We start from the raw sequence: 23,175 nt of genomic DNA on the forward strand, positions 1-23,175 counted from the left end.
CGGTTCACTCCCCAAGTCCCCGCGACAGCTGGGGCGGGGCCGGGCCACAGCGCACCCAGGGCTCCGTGTGGCAGGGCCCCAGGCACCTGAGCCTCACCGGCTACGACGTGGCTGCATCGATTCCTGGGAACACCTCGTCCTGGGAGAAATCCAGCCTGGGTTTGGGTGCTGGTGGGGGTAACCATCCAGGCCGGGGTCGCCCAGACGCAGGTGAGGGGCTGTGGCTGGGAGAGCAGCCTCGCCCTCCCCCTCCCCGCAGCTGGACCCTAGGACCCCTCCCCTTCACGAAAAGGCCCTGCCTGCTCCCTCCCTGGGCCACCATCAAGCTACCCAAGGTGCCTGTCACCCTGACACACACTGGATGGTTTAGGTCTGCACCTGCTTAGAAGACGGACGGTCCCTAAGTCACCTGTCCCATAGCTGACACTGATTCTACAGTCTGTAAATCCAACCGTATCTTGTTCTGCTCATCATAAAAGGAGGCAAAAAAAAAAAAAAAAAGGAAAAAAATAGCTACAGGCAGCCAACATGTAACATTTTCTGAATCCACAGTGCTCTTAAAAAGTCATCATCAAACATCATTTTGCAAGCAACACAATTTCACACGAACCGAAACCGAAAAAAGGCGACGTTGGACTGGCTCGGGGCTGCACACGGCCGCTCTGCCCGGGTAACTGCTCCCCCCGCTTCTGCTTCAAAGCGCACACAAGCGGAAAGACACCAGTTTTCCACTCTGCCAGTATTTTCCAGGGTTCCTGTCTGGAGTCAGCACAGCCCAGTCCAGCCGCAATCAGGCTGACGGCTCCGGGCAGTCAGGGCGACGTCCCCCCAGCAGCCAGCAGGGGTCCCGGGCGGGTAGACAGGGACCCGGCGCCCGCGAGTGCCTGGAAAAGTGCGCGCTCCCACATCTGCGGGCGCGCAGGGGCTGCCCCAAAGCCTCCCACTCCATCCTCTGGCCTGGCTCCTGGGCCCACCCCGGCTCTCTTGTTGGCTGGTCAAACAAATATGGCCAGTTTATATAAAATCCTGTTTTGTTCGCAGTAACCACACCCCCACCCCCAGCCCCCACCCTTCAAATGCTGAGGCCTCCGTTTTCCTCCGTAACTTCCACGGGGAGGGGGTGGCGCGGAACGCACCCGGGCTCCGCAGAGGGGGCGCGGGCGGGAAAGGGTGGGGGTGGGCGGCCTGGTGCCCCGCGGGGCGGCCGCGAGTCCCCACGCCGCGGGCGGGTTGGGGCGGCTGCGGGGGCCCCTCCCGCGCGCCGTGCCGCGCCAGGTGGTGCGGGAGGCCCCCGGACGTGCCAGGCCCCGCACAACAAAAGCCCGGGCTCCGGGGAGGGCCCGGGCGGCGCGGGAGGAGGGGTGGCTGGGAGCGCCCGGAGCCTGCATTGGCCGCCGGCCACCGGGAGGAGGAGCAGGGCGGCGTTAAAACACCCGGCGCGGCCCGCGCCCGCAGCAGACGCGTCCCTCGAAGGCCGCGGCAGGCGCTGAAGCCCGCCGCCCCCACCCTCCCCCGGCCGCGGCCCCCGCGCCCCTCCCGCGCCGCCCCCGGACAAAGAGCGCGGAAAGTTTGCGCGGTGAGTGCGGCGCGGAGCGAGCGGGTGCGCCTGGCGCCCGGGGCGGAGCGCGCAGCCTGAGCCCCCACCCGCGCCCCCCAGCCCGCCGGCCCGAGGAGCCCGGACGCCAGGCGGCGCGGCCCAGCCCCCGCCGAGCCCCCGGCCCGCCATGGGCGCCGCGGCCCGCAGCCTGCGGCTCGCGCTCGGCCTCCTGCTGCTGGCGACCCTGCTGCGCCCGGCCGACGCCTGCAGCTGCTCGCCGGTGCACCCGCAACAGGCGTTTTGCAATGCGGACGTAGGTAAGGAGCGCGGCGCCCGCGTCCCCGCGACCCCCGGGGCTTCGCAGGCTCCCGCCCGCCGCGCCGGGAGCCCGCGAGGGGACGCCCGGGGCGCGCCTTCTCCCCCTCCCTCCCTGCCTCCCTCCCTCCCTCTCTCCCGGGCCCTCTCTCTGCGCCGCGATGCTGCCGAAAACCGCTGCGGGGCCGCCCGCGAGGCTGGTGCTGGGGGCGGGGACGGTGGGGGACGCGGCGTGAGATGGGGGTGGCCGGGGGCCGGGGGACTCCTGGAGAAACTTCCACAGGTGACGTGGGCTCAGGGCCCGGTGGGGACGGGCTCTGGGCACGCTTGTTGGGGGGGGTCATCGCGCCCAGCTTCCCTCCCTCCCGGGGTGGCTTCCCTGGGCTCAGAGGGGCAGGTGGGAGAGGGCTACCCCCTCCCCAGGCCCGCGGACTGCGCGGTGCCCCGCCCACACGCAGGGCTAGGCAGGGCCCGCACCCGTGGGTGTTTTGCTGTGGGTGACTGCGTTTTCTGGAAGCGCACAAAAACCGGGGCCGGCAGGGGAGGCAGCACTGGGTGGCTGTCTGTGTTGGTCCCCAGGGTGCCCTGCCCCGGGAGAGGGGTGCTGCCGGGGACGAGGGTGGAGTCCCCGGCCTGGCTGTGACTGGTGGGAAAGCCAGGACTCCCAGCAGGCTCAGGTGCCAGTCTCCAGGGCTCACCCTGGGGCAGGTGCAGGCTCGGTGGCGCAGCAGCTGGGCCTCTGCACGGCTGGCCAGGCACCCCTCGCCCGCCCAGACCACACGCCTCGCCTCCTGTCCCTAGGCTCTCCTGCCCACGCCCCACGGGCCTACTGAGCCTGGTTTGCGGGTGCTCCGAGCTGGCTCAGGCCGCCTGTGCCAAGGCGTGGTGATTGCTGGCGGAGGAGTTTGTGCAAAACCTGCTTGGGGGGGATGGGGTCTTTGCGCCACTTTGGCTTTGGTGCTCAGATCTGTGGGCGTGGGGAGCCCCAGGCGTTGGGGTGCCCCTGGGAGGCACCCCAGGGTGGGGGAGTCAGACCTAGGTCCCGAGGGAAATGGGGAGTTGGCGGCCTTGGGGCCACAGCAGCTGCCCAGCCGTGGCGGGGGGGGGGGGGCAGGGGGAGTGTGCTGAGGCCCCTGCCAGGCTTTGGGTCTGGACCGGAGACGGCAGGGGTGAGTGCTGGGGTGCAGGCTCAGGGCCCCTTCTTGCCAGTTCTCCAGCACAGCCACAACTTTGAGTGCAGATGCCAGGGTCCCACGGCCGGCCCTGCTGCCTGACCGTGGCCGTGGTGGCGTGCGGGTGGAGGAGGGAGGCGCCCGGGGCAGGCAGCGTGGGTCCCCACTGGAGGCCCTGAGGGAGGCTGTCCCAGGCCCTTCCAGTCCCTGGTGGCTCCGGGCCATTCTCCGTGTTCCTGCAGCTCACGGCCCTGCCCCGTGTGCCTGTGTCCAGATTTCCTCTTAGAAAGTCACTGGATCTGGGGTCCACCCTAACGCAGGATGATCTTGTCTTAGCAAAGATCCCGTGTCCAGGTAAGGTCAAGGTCATGCCCCCAGGTTGTGGCTGGACGTGTATCAGGAGGGGCCGCTTGGCCCAGCACACCCCAGGCCTCCCTCTCATTCCCTTGGGATAAAAAGCTGAGGATGCCACAGGCTGGGCCCCTAGAGCAAGGCCCGTGGCCGGGGAGAGGCTCAGGGCCCGGGGCTGCTCGGGGTGACCCCCACTCTGGCGCAGAGCAGAGTGGCCCGGGTCTAGCGGCTGAGGGATGTCCGTGTTTTGGGTTCCTTTGCAGAAAAGAGGGACGGAGGGTCTGGCTCGGGCCTCAGGTTTTCTATAGCCCCTCCCCCCAAGTGCAGCCAGGTGCCCCCGGGGGCTTGGCCACGGCCGACTTTCCTGGTGCGCTGGCTGCCTGTGCTTTGGGCTCCAGCAGGCTTGTGTCTGAGAGGTGACTGGAGACCGGATTGCCCTCTGCCCGTGGGAGGGCTGGCCCCGGGCCTCTGCACTTGCTAGGATCGGAACGGTGGTCAGCAAAGAGGATTCGTGATGCGGCACTGGCGTTGAGGACGAAAGGTGCACCGGTCACCTTGGGGAAGGGCCCGGGTCCCTGGAGCCCGACAGGCGACGAGTGTTTGATGTCTCCCTGGCAGCTTGGCTGAGGGGCTGCTGGTCCATTCCCCTTGCGGGCCGGCGCAGCTCCGGCAGTCTGGCTGGAAACCGGGGGGGGCTGGCCGCTCAGCAGCTCCACGCGTGGAGCCAGAGTCACTCAGCACGGCTGAGCTGCTGGCACACCCGGGCTGGTTTCTGGAATCAGGCGCTCTCTGGAGCGCATCACAGAGAATCAGATCTGCCCTCCGAGCTGGGTGTCGATGGCCGTGGCCACCTCGCCGGTCCACCACGCTGCCGTTTCCGGGAGGTGCCGTCTCAAACCGTCCGTTCCAGCTAGGGAGGGGCCCACGGCCGTGGGCTGAGGGCAGCCGGGCTTCCTCCTGGGCCCGGCTTGTGGACACATCACTCCTGTCACTGCATTCCAGGGACCGGACAGGTAGGAGGGCCCACCCCGAGCGGCTGCCACGTGTGCTGCGGCGTCAGATTCCTGGGAGTTGAGTCTGGGCTTGTGGGCGTGGAGGCCGTGGTCTGGCGTCCCTGATGGGTCTGTGCATCCCAAGTCTCCCACCCACGGGGTGGCTGGCTCTGCCCCCGGGGCCCTGAGGCGGAAGCAAGGTCTTGTTCCTGCCCCTGGGAGGGGAGCCCCAAAGACGGACACGCCAGTGTAGGCGTGGGCTTGAGACCACCTGTCAGGGCAAGGGGGCCCTGCGGGTCCTCCCCAGCCGCCACCGTGCGGTCTAAAGAATGTCAGGCCCAGCACCGTTTGGCAAATTACCGCCCACAGCTGTGCTTTCCAGGTGACCCGCAATCGGAGGACGGCACGTGACGACAGAGGCGTCCGTGGGGTGCCAGGAGCCAGGGCTCCCAGGGAGGGCGGGAGGCCCCGTGGGGCACTGGGGCTGCCGGGCTCGGCTTTGGGCTGTGTCCCGGAAGCGCGTGTTCTGCGGGGTGGGGGTGGGGGTGGGGGTGGGGAGGACTGAACCCTGGGTGGCTGGCAGCTGCCCAGGTCGGGAGACAGGAACTGGGAGAGGTGTGTGTGAGGCAGGAGGCGTGGCAGGCGCTGGAAGGCAGCTCCCGCAGCGCCACGCGCGCACGCACACGCGCACGCACTCGCCGCTCCCGTCTGCTGCGGGCGTCGCACCAGCCTGGGACCCTCTCAGGCCTCTGGGGTTGTGCCCTTCTGTGGCCCTGCCCAGCGGCAGCCTTCGCTGTGGCCCGAGAGTGCTGGTGGGCGCAGGTCCCCCGTCTGCCAGGCGCGGAGCTCACGTCCTTTGGTTTGCGCGTGTGCACAACAGGATGTAGGTGACGCCCAGACTACTGGCGGGGGGGGGGGGGGTCTGCAGCCACTTGCCCTGATGCGATGCCTGAGGGGTGGGGTGGGGTGGAGTGGTGGTCTTGGTTCCAGACTGGCTGGGAGATGTCCTCTGAGGGTCCCAGGCAGCCAGGAGGAGGGGGAAGCGGACTCAGGGGCAGGGGTGTGGCCACAGGGTCTTCTTTCTCTGGAGCCGGGCTGACACTGGCCCTGGACTCCCCCAGCGCAAGCACAGCTGTGTACAGCCAGGGCCAGGGTCCTGCGGCTCAGACCGCGGGGCTGAGGAATCAAGGGTGGGGCGTGAGATGTTCCCTAGACTGGGGGGGTGAGTTAGGGGAGCAGGCACTAGGCACGCTCACTGTGTCACCTGTCGGTGGCGAGGCCGTGGCACGGGTAGCTGTTTGCGGTGCCGAGCAGGCCAGAGAGGGAGGCTGGGGTCAGGGGGCCCAGCAGGGAGGCGTGGACCAAATGTCCCCACTCCGGCTTGTCACATGGCGTCCGCATTCCATCCCGAGGGCCCCGGCGCCTGCCCGAGATGTTCCAGCTGTGGAATGGCAGCAGAACCCGCTCTGGGGGAGGCGGGTGGTAGCAGGCAGACGCCGCCAGCCTGGAGGCGGGCACTGGGGTTCGTCAGGCTCCCCAAGTGCCGCCAACACTGGCACAGAGCTGCTGTCCCGGGGGGGGGCCCGAGACGGGCCGGGTTTGTGCGTGGACTGAGAGCCGCCCGCGGTGGCCCCGAGTGCTGGCTCAGCCAAGCCCTGCTTTTGGCTGCTACGTGGCAGGTCCACGGGGAGGAGCGGCAGCCAGGGGTGGGGGAGGGAGGAGGAGTGGCCAGGAGCGTTTCGCAGAGGGGGGTGCCCCCAGGCCTGAGCTGCCTGTGGCCCTGACGAGTCCCGTGGGACAGTGCAGGTGGAGCCGTTGCACGGGTCAGGGTCTGGTGTGGCTCCTGCCCCCGCGAGGCGGGCTGGGCGCGGACCTGCTCTGAAAAGCAGACGGGGCCCAGGGATACTGGGGCAGAGGTTGGCCCGGGGGTCGCGAGCCCTGCAGCTGTGAGGGGTGCATGCGTGTGTGCGTGTGCCATCACATGTGTGTGCATGTGTGTGACGCATGCACGTTCTTGCACGTGTTTGTGGAGCAGACGGGGCCCAGGCTACCACCAGTCTCAAAGTGATATGTGACCTCCAAGGGCGGATGCTGCCAGTTTGTATTTTTTTTTTTTTAATTTATTTGAAAAAGTTACAGAGAGGGAGAGACAGAGACAGAGAGAGATCTTCCACCAGTTGGTTCACTCCCCAAATGGCTGCAACGGCCAGGGCTGGGCCAGACTGAAGCCAGGAGCCTCATCCGGGTCTCCCACGCGGGTGAAGGGGTCGAGGCACGTGGCCCATCCTCCACTGCTTTCCGAGGAGCATTAGCAGGGAGCTGGATCGGAAGTGGAGCAGCCGGGACTTGAACCCGTCCTACAGGAAGCCACTGTCGCGGTGGCAGCTTAACCCGTTGTGCCACAGTGCTGGCTCCAAGCTACCTGCTTTTAATGGGATTTATGTGTTGGGTTTCTTGTTGTGTCTACAATTGAAGAGTCACTTTGTAGGCATTTACTGAACATGGAGTACCTTACGGGTGCCTGGAGGAATTTTAAAACATGACTCAGCCCTGGCTCTGTCTCGCTGGACCATGGCCACACTGAGACCCGGTGGGAGATTTGGCCTCTGGGAGAGGCCCGGAGGGGTGGAGCCAGGCCCAAGCCCGGGGTGGGCCCCGGGAGCCGAGGCGTGGCCTGGATTCCCACGGGGGCACCCAGGGAAGGCTCCTGTGGCCCCTGCAGAGCTGTCGGCCCTGGGCGGTGGGCAGGCGGCAGCAGGCTGGGCCAGGGGCCCGGCGGAGAGACGCAGTCATCCTGGGCGCAGGAGACGGAGCCGAGTCGAGGCAGAGTCCCCGGGGGGTGAGCGGTGCCTGGGATCCGGGGTTCCTGTAGCTGCTCGGGGTCCCCGGGTTCTGCTGGGGAGGGGTCTGGGACAGGAAGTCCCAGCCGGGCTTCAGCAGACCACGGAAAATGTGTGCAGGGGATGCAGCGGGAACAGGAAGTGACCCCTCCCTGGAGGAAAAAGGACGGGGGTGGGGGCGTGGGTCACGCTGGCCTCGGACGCCGGAGCAGGCAGTCTCTTGCCCACCGCCCAGGGCTGCATGTTTGGGAGCGGAACACGCACGCGGGAGGCTCTCTGAGGTCAGCGGCACGCCTGCCCTGTCTGGGTCAGCGCCCGCCTGTCGGTGTCCTGTGCTTAGGGCCCAGTGGGGAGACCTGGAGTTGGCTTCAGGGAGCTCGGAGGCCAAGCAGGCTGATTCCGCCAAGTTCAGTCGCGGCGGCAGCGGCAGTGACAGCTGTCACACGGGCTTCCTACGCTGCCCCTTGCTGGTGTCAACGTGGTTCATTCTGTTGTAAACCCATTTTATAGATGGCCAAGCTGAGGCGCCGGCTCGTTGAGTTGCCCGCTCAGGGCACATGGCTAGGGAATGGCAAAGCAGGAAGAGAGGGCTTTTGAAATAAGAGGCGCCATGGACAGAGCACTGCTGATCCGATCCCAGGCTCCGGGGGAGAGGGGTGGATGCCGATGTCGGGGGGGGGGGGTGGATGCCGATGGCGGGCGCTGGAGCAGCCCGGGTGGGGGCGCGGCCCAGGCCCGGGCGCTGGCCTCCTTCCTGTCGTCTGCCCGTGTGTTGCAAGCGAGCTGAACAAATTGAGCTGTGTCCTGACGGCAAAACAGGAAGCGGCCTCTGAGACGGTGGCGTGGACACCGTGTGCGACCTAGAAACACACCGGAGTGCGTCTCTGTGCACCCAGGTTCAGCCTGTGAGTGCGCGCGTCCTCTGAAGGTCGTCAGGTGGAACAGACGAACGTTTAAGATGCACGAGGCTGGCGTGGAGGGTGATCGAGCGCACGCCCGCGGCGAGAAGCAGCCCCAGCTTGTCTGCCCCTCCCGGCGCCAGGCCCCCCTCCCGCCAGTTAACCACTCTGCTCCATGCCTTTTCTTTCTTTCTTTTTTTTTTTTTTTTTTTAATTTTTGACAGGCAGAGTGGACAGTGAGAGAGAGAGAGACAGAGAGAAAGGTCTTCCTTTGCCGTTGGTTCACCCTCCAATGGCCGCCGCTGCAGCTGGCGCACCGCGCTGATCCGATGGCAGGAGCCAGGAGCCAGGTGCTTTTCCTGGTCTCCCATGGGGTGCAGGGCCCAAGCACCTGGGCCATCCTCCACTGCACTCCCTGGCCATAGCAGAGAGCTGGCCTGGAAGAGGGGCAACCGGGACAGAATCCGGCGCCCCAACCGGGACTAGAACCCGGTGTGCCGGCGCCGCAAGGTGGAGGATTAGCCTAGTGAGCTGCGGCGCCGGCTACCATGCCTTTTCTTAAAGATGTATTTATTTATTTATTTATTTGAAAGGCGGAGTTACAGAGGGAGAGACAGAGAGAGTGAGGTCTTCCATCTCCTGTTTCATTCCCCAAATCACCACAATGACCAGGGCTGGACCAGGCTGAAGCCAGGAGCCAGGAGCTTCCTCCGGGTCTCCCATGGGTGCCGGGGCCCAAGCACTTGGCCCATCCTCCACTGCTTTCCCAGGCCACAGCAGGGAGCCGGATGGGAGGTGGAGTAGCCGGGACTCGAAACGGTGCCCATATGGGATGGCGGAGCTGCAGGAGGCTTTGACCCGCTGAGCCACGTGCCTCCTGCCTGTGCGGAGAACCAGCCCAAGCCAAGTCCGGCGCAGTCTAGGCAGTGAGGAAGATGGAGGCAGATGTCCTTTCTCTTTCTGCTTATGTGGCTTCCTCTCCGTTTTCCGCGATTGGCGTGTAGTTGTGTGGTTGAGCTCAGCGGCATTGGGGAGGGGAGGGGAGGAGTTTGGCCCATCCGCTGAGCTGCCAGCATCCCACGTCAGAGGCTCTGGGCTCCGACTCCAGCCGCTCGCTCATGCTGCCCTCGAGGCAGCACAGACGGCCCGCGTGCTCGGGTCCCTGCCGCCACGGGGGAGACCTGGGTGGGCTCTGGTCCTGGCTGTCGTTGGGCATTTGGGGATGGGAGCTTTGTCCTCCTGCCTCCGAGGTCGAAGCTCTATAGAAAGGCACTAGGGTGCCAGTGGGGAGACAGGGGAGAGCTGACCGGGAGGGAGGGACCTCCTCCACGTGCACCTCACTGTGCCGGGGTCCTGGAGACACGGGCGTGGCACCAGGGGCTCACTGCGCCCTGTGAGGGTGGTCGCTCGCACGACGGTCGCCCTCTCGAGCCTGCCATCCTGTGGCTTTGAGGACGTCACGGGATTGGGCAGCCACTGCCGCCATGGGGCCTGCGGCGCCCCGAGTGCCCACCCCGGGCTTACCTGGGCCCAGGTAGCCCAGCTCGGGTCTTCTGCCAGAGGTGCCACAGAGGCCAGCCTGGGGCCCTCGCTGTGCGTGCATCAGGGGGCGGCGTGGGGGGCCAGTGGCCGGGTCGCCGAGAAGGGAGCTGACCTCCAGGAAGCTTGCTGGCCTGTCTCTAGGCTTGGCGAGCTGCACCACCGCCAGGCCCAGCACCGTTTCCGGGGCGTGACACATATCGTCTGGCCCTCAAAGCTGGACTTACTTTCTGGCCTTCAGAGAGAAATCTTTCTGACCTGGCCTAGCTCTCCGCGGGCCTGGCCTCCTGGTCTGTGATGGTTGACTCAGGCTCCTCTCCTGCCTCATGGCCCGCCCCCGCTTCCCAGGGGCACCCGGGGTGACACCTGTGGGAGTCACTCCCCCAGCTGACCTGAAGGTGCAAAGCCTCCGTGCACCTGCCCTGGGCCCTGGAGGCCGGGAGTGAACGAGCAGAGGGGGGAGGAGCCTGGCGTTGTGCTGTGGGATGTTCCGAGCTCAGAGAGACCCGAGACTCAGCGGGGCGTCTTCAGAGACTGGGTCCGCTTGGCTGAGACCTCGGTCCTCTCTGCTCTGTGGTCTGGAGGTGCGGTGGGGCCAGGGTCCCCCCGTGGGTGTGGCAGAGCAAACTGGGCCTTGCCCAGGCCCCATGTCCTCACCTGTGTCCTGTGATGAGGAGGGGGTGGGAAACGGGAGAGGGTTCAGGGGGAGCCAGGGGGCCACAGAGCTGTGGGAACGTGGCCTGATGGGAGTGCCACGCCGTGGGTCCCGAGTGTTTGCAGGAACGGAGCCCCGAGGTCCCTGGGCACCCTGGGACGTCTCCTTGCCGTCACCCTGTGGCAGGGTGCTGCGTCCAGGCTGCGTTGTGGGGGCCCCTGGGCTCCCGGTGCCGCTTGGGCATAAGGCTGAGATGCAGTTGCCCACGTGCAGCCGTCTCCAGGGCTCCTTGCCTGGCTCCTCGCCGGGGGCTTCCTCCATAGCCCCCCAGCTCTGAGCCCTCCCTCGGGTGCCTCTGGGAACACAGGGCCAGTGTGGCTCTGCTCAGGGAGGAACCGTGTGCCTGGGCGTGGGCATGGGCAGTGAGCTGCGTGGACATCGCCTGTCCTGGGCTCTTGGCCCTGCGGCCCACAGGGGACAGAGGAATGACTCTGGTGGTCTCTGCAGGGGTAGGACAGGCTGACACAGAGACATGGGGGCCGGCGCCGGGGCATAGGGGTGAGGCCACCGCATCCCCTGCAGGCACCTGGGAGAGCAGTGGAAGACGCCCGACTGCTGGGGCCCCTGCGCCCGCGTGGGAGACCGGATGGAGCTCCTGACTCGGGCCTGGCCCTGCTCTGGCCATTGTGGCCATCTGGGGAGTGAACCAGTGGATGGAAGATTGTGTGTGTGTGTGTGTTTGTGTGGTCTCTCTGTAATTCTGGCTTGCAAATAAAGCTTTAAAAGACAATACAATACAAAATTAAAATAAAATACAAAATAAAATACAAAACAATACAAATTGCCTGGGGCTTTTCTGTGCCCAAGGGCCTTCTGTACACCCTCTCCCCCCCCTTCCCTCTCTCTCCCTCGTTGCCTCCCTCCCTCCCTTCTTCTCTCTCTCCCTCTCTCTCTCCCTCCCGCCCCTCTTGGACTCCATGGGGGATGAGAGACGGCTGTGCTGTCCTGTCAGGGTGGAGGCAGGTGGCCCAGGACTCCCCCAAGGTCAGCAGTGGGAGCCCCAGGAGATAGGATGGGACTGCGTAGCCATGGACTCCCCGCTGCCCCGTGTGTAATCTGCGCGGCCGGGAGACCTGCCCGTCCCTGGCGGCCCGCTGTGGCCGTGGGTGCCGTGGCCTGGCGGCTCGGAGGGCGAGTTCTTAGGAAAGAAGTCCTCTTTGACCTGGCAGCTCTACGCTGAGGGATGTTTCCAGGGACGTAACTGGGGACACGTGTGAGCGTTTAGTCACAGGCCGTTCCTCTGGGTCCTGCTTGTCTCGGGGGAACGGTGGAGGCCCCCGTGCCCGCCGCGGCCGGGCAGACGGTGTGAATGGATCATGGCTGCGGGCTTCCTGCAGGTGACCGGCAGTGTGGACTCTTCTGGAGGTGTGGAAGGAACAGGTGCACGGGGGAGAGCAGCTTCCCCCTGCGAGTGTGTGCTGGCCGATTGTTCTGCGTGCACTTGTGTCCCCTGCGAGTGTTGTGCTGTGTGCACTTGTGTCCCCCTGCGAGTGTGTGCTGGCTGATCATTCTCCGTGCACTTGTGTCAGACGTGATTTTTAAAATGCGTTTGTTTTCATCTACTTGAAAGGGGCAGAGAGAACTGATTCTCCATCCGCTGGTTCACTCCCCTAATGCCTGCAGCAGCTGGGGCAGGGCCAGGCCGAAGCCAGGAGCCCGGAACTCTGTCTGGGTCTCCCCGGGGTGGCGGGGGTCCAAGCACTGGAGCTGTCATCTGCTGCCTCCCAGGGTGTGCGTTAGCAGGGAGCTGGATCAGAAGTGGAAGAGCCGGGACTTGAACCGGGCACTTGGATACGGGGTGGGGGTTCCCTGGCTCAACCCGCTGCGCCAGGCCCGCCCCACGTGTAATCTGTAAAGTCCACGCTTGCTCAAGTGTGGATCTGGTGGGAGTGGACAGACCCAGACCCTGGGGGCCAGGCTGCTCTTCAAGACCAGTGGTGGATCCTGGGGGGAGGGTCTTTCAGCAGAGTGGGTTAATTGAGGGGCCGGGGCTGTGTTCCAGGATTTGCCAGGGCAGAGACAGGAGAGCTGGGCATGGGAGTCCCAGACAGGCCCGGAGAAGGAGGTCTGGGGAGCCGTGCTGTGTCCTCCCTGAAGGGTGGGTGGTGTCCAGCCCGCGGGGGCTCCAGGGTTTGGGGATGTTCTCGGGGGAGGGGAAGTGGCCTTGAGACTTGGTACCTGTGGGCTGTGTCGGTCAGCAGAACGAGCAGGATACCTGGGGACACAGGAGCGGGTGTTGATGGGGGGGGGGGGATGAGGCGTGCTATTGTGAAGGCGGGGGGTGGCCCTGGTCTGCCGTCTGCACCCCGGAGAGCCGGTGCCAGGACTCAGCTGATGCTGTGACGTCGGTTTGAGGCCGAGGGTGTGTTGATGCAGAGTTCAAGTTCAAGGTCACAGAAAGGATTTTTTCCCCCTCCTTTTGTCCCGTTCCGCTCACTCAGCTCTTTGCTGGTCTCTCCTGGAAGTGCCCTCGGACGCGCCCAGAAGTGATTGCCTTATCAGCCATCTGGGAGCGCCCTGACCCCGGCAAGCTGACCACAGACTTAACCATCACAGGGGTCAAAAAGAAAGACCCAGAAAGTGGGCGGGCTCAGCTCTCCTGAGACTTAGTCTTCGCAGCCCTTGCACAGTGGCCGCGTTCCTGCCGCAGCCGCTGCCTCACCTCCCTGGGAGCCCGGGCGCGGTCCCCGTCGTCAGAGCTGCGGGGCCAGGCTTGTCCGGCCCCTTCCCTGGACGGGGCTGGCCAGGGTTCCCTCTACCTGCGCGTCCAGCCGGGTTGGGCCCCGGGAAGCAGAAGTCGTCTACCCCAGTCAGAGGACGACGGCCCCCCCCCAGCCGGCAGAAGGAGTCGCAGGGAGACCTGACCTTGACGTGTGCCTCTCTGATGTGCACAGCTCGCGGGGGGGGGGGGGGTGCCGGTCGTGGGAGTGCTGCCCTGTGTGCCCCTTTCTCCCGAGGCCCCCGCCCCGGCTGGCCGGCTGCTGCCTGAGCCACGGCCTTGCCAGGGGCCCCTTGGCTGGGCACTGGCCCTGACCTTGCTCTGCGGTGATGTCACAGCACAGCTGTGCTGTTCCCATGGCCGCACTGGCCACAGTGCACCAGCAGGAGCAGGCGGCTGAGCTGCAGGTGGAGGTGGGAGCTGCAGCTCCAGCGGCCGTGGTCAGTGGGCCCCGGAGACCCCGCAGGGACGCCTCGAGGCCGAGGTTACTGTTGCGTCTTTGGGAGGGAGGAGGCAGCTGAGGGCCTCTGGGCTGAGCTGGGAGGAAGCCCCGGCACCACGGGCCCTCCCCGGGCGTTTGTTCTGGAGGGGGAAGGGGCTGTTTGGAGAACTGGGGCGGGGGGGGGGGTGGAGGGGGTGTTCTGGCAGGGCAGGAGCAGCTGCTGGAACCGGGACCCCGGCCTGGGCAGGGCACGTGGGGGCAGAAGTTGCCGTTGTCTGTTTAGTAAGCCAGCAGCTGTGTCCGCGGCCCCTCAGCTGTAAGTCTGCAGGCCGGGCTGCCTCGGTGTGGGTGTGTGGAGGAGGAACTGGGTGCAGTGAGCTGAGCTGGCTCCCCAGGGGCTGAGTGCCCAGCCGCCTGGAGCGGCCCGTTGCTGGCCGCGCACCAGGGAGACGGCGAGAGACGCGCACGGGTGAAGCGGCCTCCCGGGGCTGACGGGGCTCCTGGTCTCCCACAGCCCCCAGCTCACGGGGGTCCCAGGTGTGGTGTTGGAGATGCGGGGTCGCCGTGTTTCTGACGACCGTTTTGTCTGGGCCTGGCTCGGGTGCCTCCAGGGATGGGCGTTCCGCTGCCTGCCCAATGAGTTCAAGACAGCGCCGTAGAGGGTGCCTCCCTGCACGTGATGTGTGCCCAGCGGCGTAGCGCGGTCGTCTGCAGACACGCACAGTGAGTAACCACCCTGCTCCCCAGCAGCTACGGACCCACCTTACAGACGAGCAAACTGAGGCAGCCTGGGTCAGGCAGCTGGCCGAGGCCACGCCGTGGCCGGTTCCACGCCAGCCTGCTCTAGGCGGCTCTGTCCCCTGCCCTGCCTGCCCCTGGCGCCTGTGGACTCCTCCCGTTTCTTTCATCTCCTCCTGAGCCCCGAGCCGGCAGCCGCCTCCCCCGGCCCATGGTGACCCCGCTGCCCCTCTCCGAGCGCTGCCGGCGCCGCCGCTCGTCTCTCCCGCTGCTCGGCCAGCTTGCTGAGCCCTCCTCGGGTCAGCCCTTCTGTCGTGAGCTTGCCACTTTACGCCGTGGCCCTGGCTGTGCCTGGGGCACCAAGTCCTTGAGGACACCGTGTGCCTGGGACCTGCCGAGCTCGAGTGCCGGGTCTCAGAGCCGGGTGCTGGGCGTCCTGGTGAGGTCTGGCAGGCGTGGGGCTGGGCTCGCCGCAGGTGTGTGCACACAGGTGCGGATCGGCTTGGCTGTCTGGGTGACCACGTGTCTGCCCACGCTTGCCCCTCGCCCCTCGTCGCTGCCTTCTCTGGCTGTGTGCTTGCGTGGCTGGATGTGGGGACCCCGTGTGAGTGGGGGGCCAGTTGCCGTTCTTGCCGTCCGTCGCAGGGTTGGCCGCGTGTGGGAGCTGCCCTGGCTCTCGGGAGGTGTGAGCTCCGTCCCCCCCGGGGGCCGTGTGTGTCCTGGGTGGGTGGGGAGGGTCTGGAGCTACCTCTGACCTGGTTTGCTGTTACTTGGACACAAGTGTAAGGTGCTTGCTCGCGTGGGTGACCGTCACGGTGGTTTTGGGGGCTAAGCTGCCATCGGACCGGTGGATGGAAACTTTTCCAGAGGGGAGGAGGGCCTGGGGAGCTACCGTCGGCTTCCAAACCCACATCACGTGTAGCTTAGGGGCGTACTGTGTGCACCCTGGAAGCCTGGAGGGATGTCCTCTCTCATCACCCCACAGACACAGCCCAGAGCTCTCAAACGGGCGCCTCCGTGTGCTCCCCAGGGCAGAAATGCCGGTTGGATTCACTCAGGGACTCGGGACGTCCTTGCTGTGGCCAGTTTTGTGTGGCCTGGGCGGTGGCCCTGTGGGAGGTTGGGAGGCGTCCTCCGGGGAGTGGGTGGAGCCTGGGCTGGGGAAGGTGGGGAGGCGGCTAAGTCTCGGTGCAAGGTAAGGATGCCAGACCCGGCTGCGGGGTGCTTGGCGCCGCCGGGCCCTGCCCTGTACCCAGCTCTCTGGGATGGGACAGACGGGCCGGGGAGCCGGGTGGGAGCCTCTGGGGAACTGAGTGAAGCCCAGGCCGCTCCCCGCAGAGGCTGGGGCAGGCTGTCCGGGGCAGGCCTGGGCACCAGAGCTTTGACCGCAGGGCCGCGGGGGCTGTGACCCCCTCTGCATTCCTGCTGGTCCGACACTGGGGACCCAGTGGCGGGAGGCGTGGGGGTGCCACAGGGGCTTCAGGGGCTCGGGAGAGAGATGGTCAGGGCTCGGCTATGGAGCGGGGAGGAGGAGGGGCAGAGTAAGGCAAGGCGGGTGCAGCCCCGTTGACCAGGGCCTCGGTGCCCAGTGTGTGGTCCGTGGCCAGCAGCGGTGGGGCCGTAGGAGCTCCCTGGCCCTGCAGACTCAGGCTAGGCCCCGACCTTGGCCTTAACCCGCGTGTCCCAGCGTCGGAAATGGGGACGGGGGTGTAGGTGTCGCCCTCCAGGTGAGGCCGTGTGTGATGGGGAGGCGTGGGGTGAAGTCACCAGGTGAGCTGTCAGCCAGGGGTGGGTGTGCCCAGTGCCTCGTCCACACAGCCAGCTCCCTTCAACCCTGCTTCCTCCTGTGTGTGAAACAGCTGCACATGGTCCCCAGGGCTCGGAGCTGCTGTGGCGGCTTCCAGCCCCGGGTGGCGGAAGGGAGGGGCTGACTCGGGAGGGAGGAGGCCGCCCGCGTCCTGCGGTCATCCTGGGAGAGGACCGGGCCGGTGTCGGCTGTGTGGGTTGTTCGGGGAGAACCGTGTACCAGGGTCAGCCCTGCACACTTGGCTGTGTGCAGCTGGTAGCAGTTCGGTGACAGCGACCCCCCCCCCCCCCCCGCTGCCCCGTTGGAGGGCTGAGCCGCTGTGTGACCACCTGCCTCTCAGGAGCAGGGTCCTGGGTGGGCCTGTGCCGTGTTTATACCGCAGTACCCCCCAGTGGACCTGAGTGGACGGCCTCGTGCTGCTGGCACTGAGACAGAGTCGCACGCCGGCCCCTCCGCTGGGAGCCCCTCGGGGCCGCTGCACAGCCTGGAACCCTGACACTTGTTGTCCCCGGGCTGCCCACAGGCTGTGGGGAGCAAGGAGGCCAGCGAACCGGCTGCAGACCCTGGTGCTTCCCTGGCCCGTGACAAGGGTCCCTCTCGTGCAGGGGTCTGAACAGCTGCCTGGGTGTGGCCGCTGCGGCTGGCTCCGTGCACAGGGCCGCAGGGCCAAATAGCGCACGAGAGAACGGGCCCAGTGTCCACGCTGTGCCCTGGGAGGCTCGGGTGCTGCCCACAAGGACATGAGGGACTCGGGCGCTGGGACGCTTCTGTGCAGCAAGCAGGGAGGGTGGGGGCTCTGCAGAGGGCACTGGCGCGAGGACCCCAGCCCGAGCAACCCAGCCCGAGCACCCCAGCCCGAGCACGGGTCCTGCCTGGGACCCTGGCAGCCTGTCTGAGGGACTGGAGAGACGGGGATGCCGGGAGAGCAGGCAGGTCCCCGCAGGGGAGGCCACCAGCTCGGCGGGCGAGCAGGCGCTGTCCCTGGGCACCGTGGGCGTGGCCAGCGCTTCAGCAGCCATGAGACCCCGCCTCTGGTCTCCCGTTGGCTGGGGCTGTGGTGGTGGCCACGGGTGTGACGGCCGTGTCAGCTGACTGCACTTTGCTGAACTTTGTCCTCAAGATCTCTGTCCAGAGTTGTCCGTCTCTGTGTGTGTGTGTGTCTCCAGAAAACTCCACGGCACAGTTCTGCGGTGGACGCGGCACAGGGTGCAGCGGGGTCGGGGCGGAGCCAAGAGGGCACGGGCGGCGCAGGCTCCTACAGGTTTTGCTGTGTCCAGGGAGGGTGTGAGGTGTGGGCCAGTGGCTCAGGCAGAGCAGTCGGACTTCACACACGTTCTCGCCAGGCATCTTCCAAGACGGACCCCTCCCCACCTGTCTGGACGCCCCCGTGGCCGTTACGGTGGTGGGAAACGCTCGGGCTTTGGCATCTGAGACCCCGACTCAAACCCAGCTCCTTCAACCCCTGCTTCCGTCTTTGCGTGGACACTGGCTTCCAGTTCCCGTGCGAGTAGACACGGGGTCGGAGTTCCTGGTCGTCCGGTGAGCCCAGCCTTACCTCGGCTGCTTTCCACGGCGGCTGCACCTGCCGGCAGCCCCGCGGGCACTGTTCAGAAGGCTCCGGCTTCTCCGCCTGCTGCCAGCTCTTGAGTCATGGCCGTCCTCGGGGGTGTCAGTGTGTCCGTTCCCTCCCATCCACCTTTCCCTAGCCACGGCTGAGGCTGGACGTCTGTCTGTGCGCCCTGGTGGCCGTGTGAGCCCCGGACGCGTTTTAGTTAGCCGATCCGCCCTCTTGCCGTCTGGTTGGTTTGTCTGGATTTAAGTCTTACTCCTCCCTTCCAGTCGGCGTCTTGAGAGGGGTGTCCTGGCGGAGGGTTTAGCTTTGGTGACGCCCATTTGCCGATTCCCTGTTTACTGCCTGTGTGTCTGGCACTGAGAAGTCCTCGCCACGCCCGAGGTCGTGAACCCGTGTGCACCTGGGCGTCACTCGAAGCATGAAGGATTTTCCACGTTCCATCGAGGGCCGTGGGTCCCTGTGAGTTAGCTTTTGCGTGTGCTGTGAGGCCAGGGTCTGGATTCCTCTCTGCGGCACCTTGGTCGACAGTCTCGGTACCCAGCTTTCTCCCTGAGCCCTGCACCTGTCCCCGGCCCGGCCCGCCACAGCGGAAGGCAGGCGACCGTCACGCCAGCCACTGTTCTGAGTGTGCGATCCTGTCCGTGGCCTGGTTTGTCTGCCCCTGGCTGGCTGTGACCCAGGTCAGGTGTCTCCATGTCTGCCTGCCTCAGTTTCCCCGTCTGTGAACCAGGGGTGGTAACAGCTCCTCACCTTTGCAGGGTGTGAAAACGACGAGTGGGCGGAAGTGCTGGGGGCGGGCGGTGGCAGCCACACGGCTCCTGTGGCTGTGATGCGGACACTGGCGGTGTCTGACTGCCCTGGCTGCGTTCCACTCCGGCTGCTGGGGCTCCTGTCATGAAGGGGCCGGGCAGGGCGGGGCACGGCTGCCCCGGAAGCGGCTCCTTTAGCTGACAAGTCGGGCCGTCTCTGGCATGAGCTGCAAGCCGGTGAACTTTGGGTGTGGAGCCACTGCGCCCCGGGAAGGCCTGACGGCCCGGGCCTTCCTGCTGCCGGGGCCCAGGCGAGGCGGCCTCTGCTAACTCATGAGGCGCCCACTGGGGTTCAGAGAGAGGCGATCAGCAGTCGTGCACGCACGCACAGATGTGGATACACGTGCACGCACTCACGGACGCACACACGGATACTCGCTCACACACCCTGCACACACAGACACACCCTGCACACACACACACCCTGCACACACGGACACTCCCTACACACAGACACACCCTGCACACACAGACACTCCCACACGGACGCTCGCTCACACGGATGCTTGCACACACGGACGCTCGCACACACACCCCGCACACACACACACCCTGCACACACACACACACCCTGCACACACAGACGCTCGCACACACGGATGCTCCCACACACGGACGCTCGCACACACACCCTGCACACACACACACCCTGCACACACACACACCCTGCACACACAGACACTTGTCACACACACATACCCGGGACACACAGACGCTCCCCCACACAGACACTCCCACACGGACGCTCGCACACACGGACGCTCGCACACACAGACACTCGCTCACACGGACACTCGCTCACACACCCTGCCGAGCGCCTCCTCCTCTCTTCCTTCCCCCCTAAGCAGCAGAGCCCACAGCTGCTCCCCCAGATTTGCCTTCAGGTGCTGCCATTCCGCCCCTCCCCCACAGCCCGGGCCCAGCCCCCTGGGGTGGGGGTCTCAGTGCCAGCTCGGTCAGCATCTGGCCAGGGCCGTCCTGTGCGCTACAGGATGTGTGGCGGAATCCCCGCCTCCGCAGACCACCGGCCACCAGCACCCCTCCCTCCAGTGCTGCCCCCGGGAAGCAAAACCACACACGGTTAAAAAAAAAAAAAAGCTGCCCAGGAGCTCCCATCCAAGGGGGGGGGGGGCATGGGGCGGGGCCTGGCGGGCAGGGGCGGGGCCGTGCGAAGGCCCTGGGGGGCCTGGAGGGCAGGGGTGGGGCCGTGCGAGGGCCCTGGGGGGCCTGGCGGGCAGGGGCGGGGCCGTGGAAGGCCCTGGGAGCCTGTGCCTCGTCCCGTCCCTGCAGGTGTGCCGTGGAACAGTTGTGTATCGTCTGGGGCTTCCAGAAGCTCCGGCTCCTGGCCGCCGCCACCTGCCCCGGGCAGCCAGGTCCACAGGGCTCGCACGCATGCAGAGAGGCCGGGAGCAAGGCGCTCGGCCCAGCCCAGCCGCCGCCGCCGAAGCCTCGCTCTCCTGGCAGAATCGCACGCTCAGAGAAGAAGGCGCCGGGGCCCTGCAGGGCCAGCAGCTGCTGTGCCTGGCTGAGGAGCTGAGGGTGCTGTGGGAGGGCGCGCAGCCCCTGCAGGTGCGGGGCCCGGAGCGGCTGTCCTTGGCACGGCTGTTGCGTGGGACAGGAGGGCCGGCAGAGAACCAATGTGACTCGGTGGAGCCGGCCCGGCGAGGAGCACCGAGCCCCCCGTGGGCCAAGAAGCACAAGGCCGGCCTGCGAGAAGAGAAGCTGACGAAGCCGCAGAACGGGCAGGCCAAGTCCCACAAGAAGTCGGGGGGCCCAGGGAAGCCGGGAGGCCCCCCCTCCCCGGGGCCACTGGAGAAGAGCAAAGGGAAGCGGGCACCTGCGGCCAGCAGCAGCAGCAGCCGCCGGCCCGGGGAGCCCCGGGGGAGCAGAGGGCCGGCCCGGGAGAGGCTGCACCCGCTCCTGGCTCCCATGGGTGACGTCAGGCCACAGGAGGGAGGGGAGAGGGCCCCAGGTCAGCAGGGTCGGAGGCAGCCGGGGAGGGGCTGCTGGGATCCGAGTGCCAAGGGCCCCGTGGGCCCCACCCGAGAGAGAGGGGCGGGGCCCCAGGCGGCTCCTCGCCAGCAGGGTGCCAAGAACAGGTACCAGAGAGAGCTGCAGCTTGCCCTGGAGGCGCTGTTTAACACAAACCAGAAGCTGAAGGAGCACCTGAGTTTGCACCTTAAACTGAGGCCCGAGCTGGACCGGGACCCCAGTGCAGGACGGGGCTCCTCGGAGACGCAGGAACCCGGAGGAGGGGCCCTGGCCGGGGAGAGAGCTGTCGACGCAGCAGTGCCCGCTGGGGATCCTGGGAGCCCGATAGAGGCGGAGCCCTCGCAGATTTTATTCAAAACCGATTTGAAGCACTTACTAAGCGAGGTGGAGAACCCCAGACACCATCCGACCGCCAAGCCCACGCTGAAGATCGAAAATCAGCCCCTGCCCCCCGAGGCAGGAACGTCTACGGACCAGGAGGCCCCGCGGCTGCACAGCTCCGAGTCCGGACCAGAGCCACCCACGCCGGCCTCGCTGGTGGAGGCCCGGGCAGGCTGGACGGCGTCGAGACAAAGGCGGAAGTCGGAGCTGGAGCAGGCGCTGCTGGAACAAACCGAACACCCAGACATGAGCTTGGAAATCCACTACATGGCGGAGCTGGAGGAGGAGCGGCGGGAGCGGAGGAGGGCGCTCCTGGCGCACCTGAAGTCCTGCCCCAGCACGGCCCAGACCAAGGAGAGGGACTACACGTGCCCTCTGGGCAGCGCCGGGGTGGACGAGGACAGGCAGAGTCAGATGGTCCGCGACCTGCAGCAGCAGATCCTGGAGCAGAACAAGGCCCACCAGCAGTTTCTGGAGCAGGCCCGGAGGCGTCTGCAGGAGTTCCAGAGGGCCTGCTAGGAGGAGGGGCCCCGCCGGGACCAATACACGCCGATGCCGGCTGGGGAGCGGCCGGCACCTGCCTCTCTCCGATCAGTGTCTGCGTCTCTCCTTAGGCGTCTGTGACACTGGCAGTGTCGGGTCCTTCCCCCGGGCTCCCTCCCTAGTCCTGCCTTTCAGACAGCGTTCCCCGTGGGGAAGCTCCTCGCACCCAGACGGGAGCCCGAGCGGGCCCAGGGAGGCGGCCAGCCCGCGCGCACCGGCTGTGTCTTTTCCTGTGCGCGGGGACAGATGGGAACTCTGGGTGAATTCAGCTCCTCCGACGTTTTAGCCAAATGAACGCTGGGCTCTCAGGGGCGCCCAAGGTCAGACAGGCACGGTTTCAAGAGATACATCATTTGTTGCTTCGCTGCTGGCTGAGACGTGGACTGAGAGATTGAACCAAAACCTCTCTGTCTTTCAAAGGAGAAAAATATGTTTGTGGGTTTTTTTTTTAAATTTATTTATTTGAAAAGCTGAGCAACAAAAAAGAAAGAAAGAAAGAAAGAAAGAAAGAAAGAAAGAAAGAAAGAAAAGCTGAGCAACAAAGAGGGAGAGAGGGAGGGAGAGAGAGAGAGCGAGCTTCCATCCACTGGTTCACTTCCCAAATGGCGCCAACAGCCAGGCTGAAGGCAGGAGCCTGGAACTCAATCTGGGTCTCCCACACGGGTGCAGGGCCCAAGCACTCGGGCATCTTCCACTGCTTTCCCAGGTGTATTAGCAGAGAGCTGGATGGGAAGTGGAGCAGCCGGGACTTGAACCGGTGCTCAGACGTGGATGCCAGCACTGCAGGTGATGGCGTAGCAGGCTGGACCACAATGTCAGTCTCTTAGTGCAGTCTCCTTTTTTTATAGAAACTTATCTTTTATTTTATTTTTAAACATCTATTTTATTTATTTGAAAGGCAGAGTTATAGAGAGGCAGAGAGAGAGAGAGAGGGAGAGAGAGAGGTCTTCCATCCACTGGTTCACTCCCCAAATGACTACAATGGCTGGCACTGTGCCGATCCAAAGCCAGGAGCCAGGAGCTTCTTCTGGGTCTCCCACGTGGGTGCAGGGGCCCAAAGACCTGGGCCATCTTGTGCTGCTTTCCCAGGCCACAGCAGAGAGCTGGATCAGAAGTGGAGCAGCCGGAACACAAACCAGCGCCCATATGGGATGCCGGCCCTGCAGGGCAGGGCTTTAACTGCTACACCACAGCGCCGGCCCCTTTAATACAGTCTTAAAACTTTAATTTGGCAGAGGGAGGGAGGGAGGGAGGGAGAAGCCAGAGAGCCCACCCTCCTGGGAGACTCCCCTGGGTGGCAGTGGAGTTGCCACCCCTCAGCTTCCCTCCCCTACAGCAGCCGTGGAGACCCAGGCTGGCTTTTTTCCTGCCAGCTATAATCCTGGGGCGTGGACAGCACACAGAGTGGGTGGTGAGTGGGTGTGGTTACCTTCCAGTAAAGATGGGTGGGGGCGGATCTGACCCTTGGGCCCCTGGACTAGGGTGACTTGGGAGCCTCCCTACCACACACACCCCCCCCCACCAGCACAACGGATCCCTGGCCCTGGAGACGGCCGTGGGTGTCAGTGATCCACGGCCAGCCTGAGTTACCTCGTTATGTCTTGTAGAGGATGGGAGGGGTGATGGCGGGCCACCACCCAAACCCACGGCCTGGGATAGCTGCGGAGCCCCCGGCACACCCCTCTCCTGCCCCGCCCCTCCCTAGGTGCACACCTGCTCACGTTGGGGTTACCATACACACGTGCCCAACGTGACAGCGTGTGGCCGTGCCATACGGAGGTCTCTCCGGGTCATTTTCACGGCAGACAAGT

General features: G+C 65.8%; 2 protein-coding genes across 4 annotated transcripts in view; both read left to right on the forward strand.

The window, feature by feature from the left end:
* Positions 1-1,342: 1,342 nt before the first annotated feature.
* TIMP2 (TIMP metallopeptidase inhibitor 2) overlaps positions 1,343-23,175 on the forward strand; it is a 41,687-nt gene continuing 19,854 nt past the window's right edge. Inside the window, exons 1-2 of one of the 3 annotated variants that reach the window (XM_051829929.3) lie at positions 13,425-13,563; positions 14,133-14,244. In XM_051829929.3, the coding sequence (XP_051685889.1) occupies position 14,244 (1 nt within the window). In that variant the 5' untranslated portion in view covers positions 13,425-13,563; positions 14,133-14,243. Of the gene's footprint in view, positions 1,855-2,002; positions 2,136-13,424; positions 13,564-14,132; positions 14,245-23,175 lie in introns of those variants that run through there. The other 2 variants (XM_070060215.2, XM_089317676.1) reach the window with 2 other exon arrangements.
* On the forward strand, positions 19,664-21,894 carry CEP295NL (CEP295 N-terminal like). The gene has a single exon (XM_089317675.1). The coding sequence runs from the start codon at positions 19,841-19,843 to the stop codon at positions 21,338-21,340; it is 1,500 nt and encodes a 499-aa protein (XP_089173801.1). The 5' UTR covers positions 19,664-19,840; the 3' UTR covers positions 21,341-21,894.

The sequence above is a fragment of the Oryctolagus cuniculus genome, chromosome 17, assembly GCF_051225735.1.
Source record: "Oryctolagus cuniculus isolate XC-2025 breed Fujian yellow rabbit chromosome 17, ASM5122573v1, whole genome shotgun sequence".
NCBI classification, from domain to species: Eukaryota; Metazoa; Chordata; class Mammalia; order Lagomorpha; family Leporidae; genus Oryctolagus; species Oryctolagus cuniculus.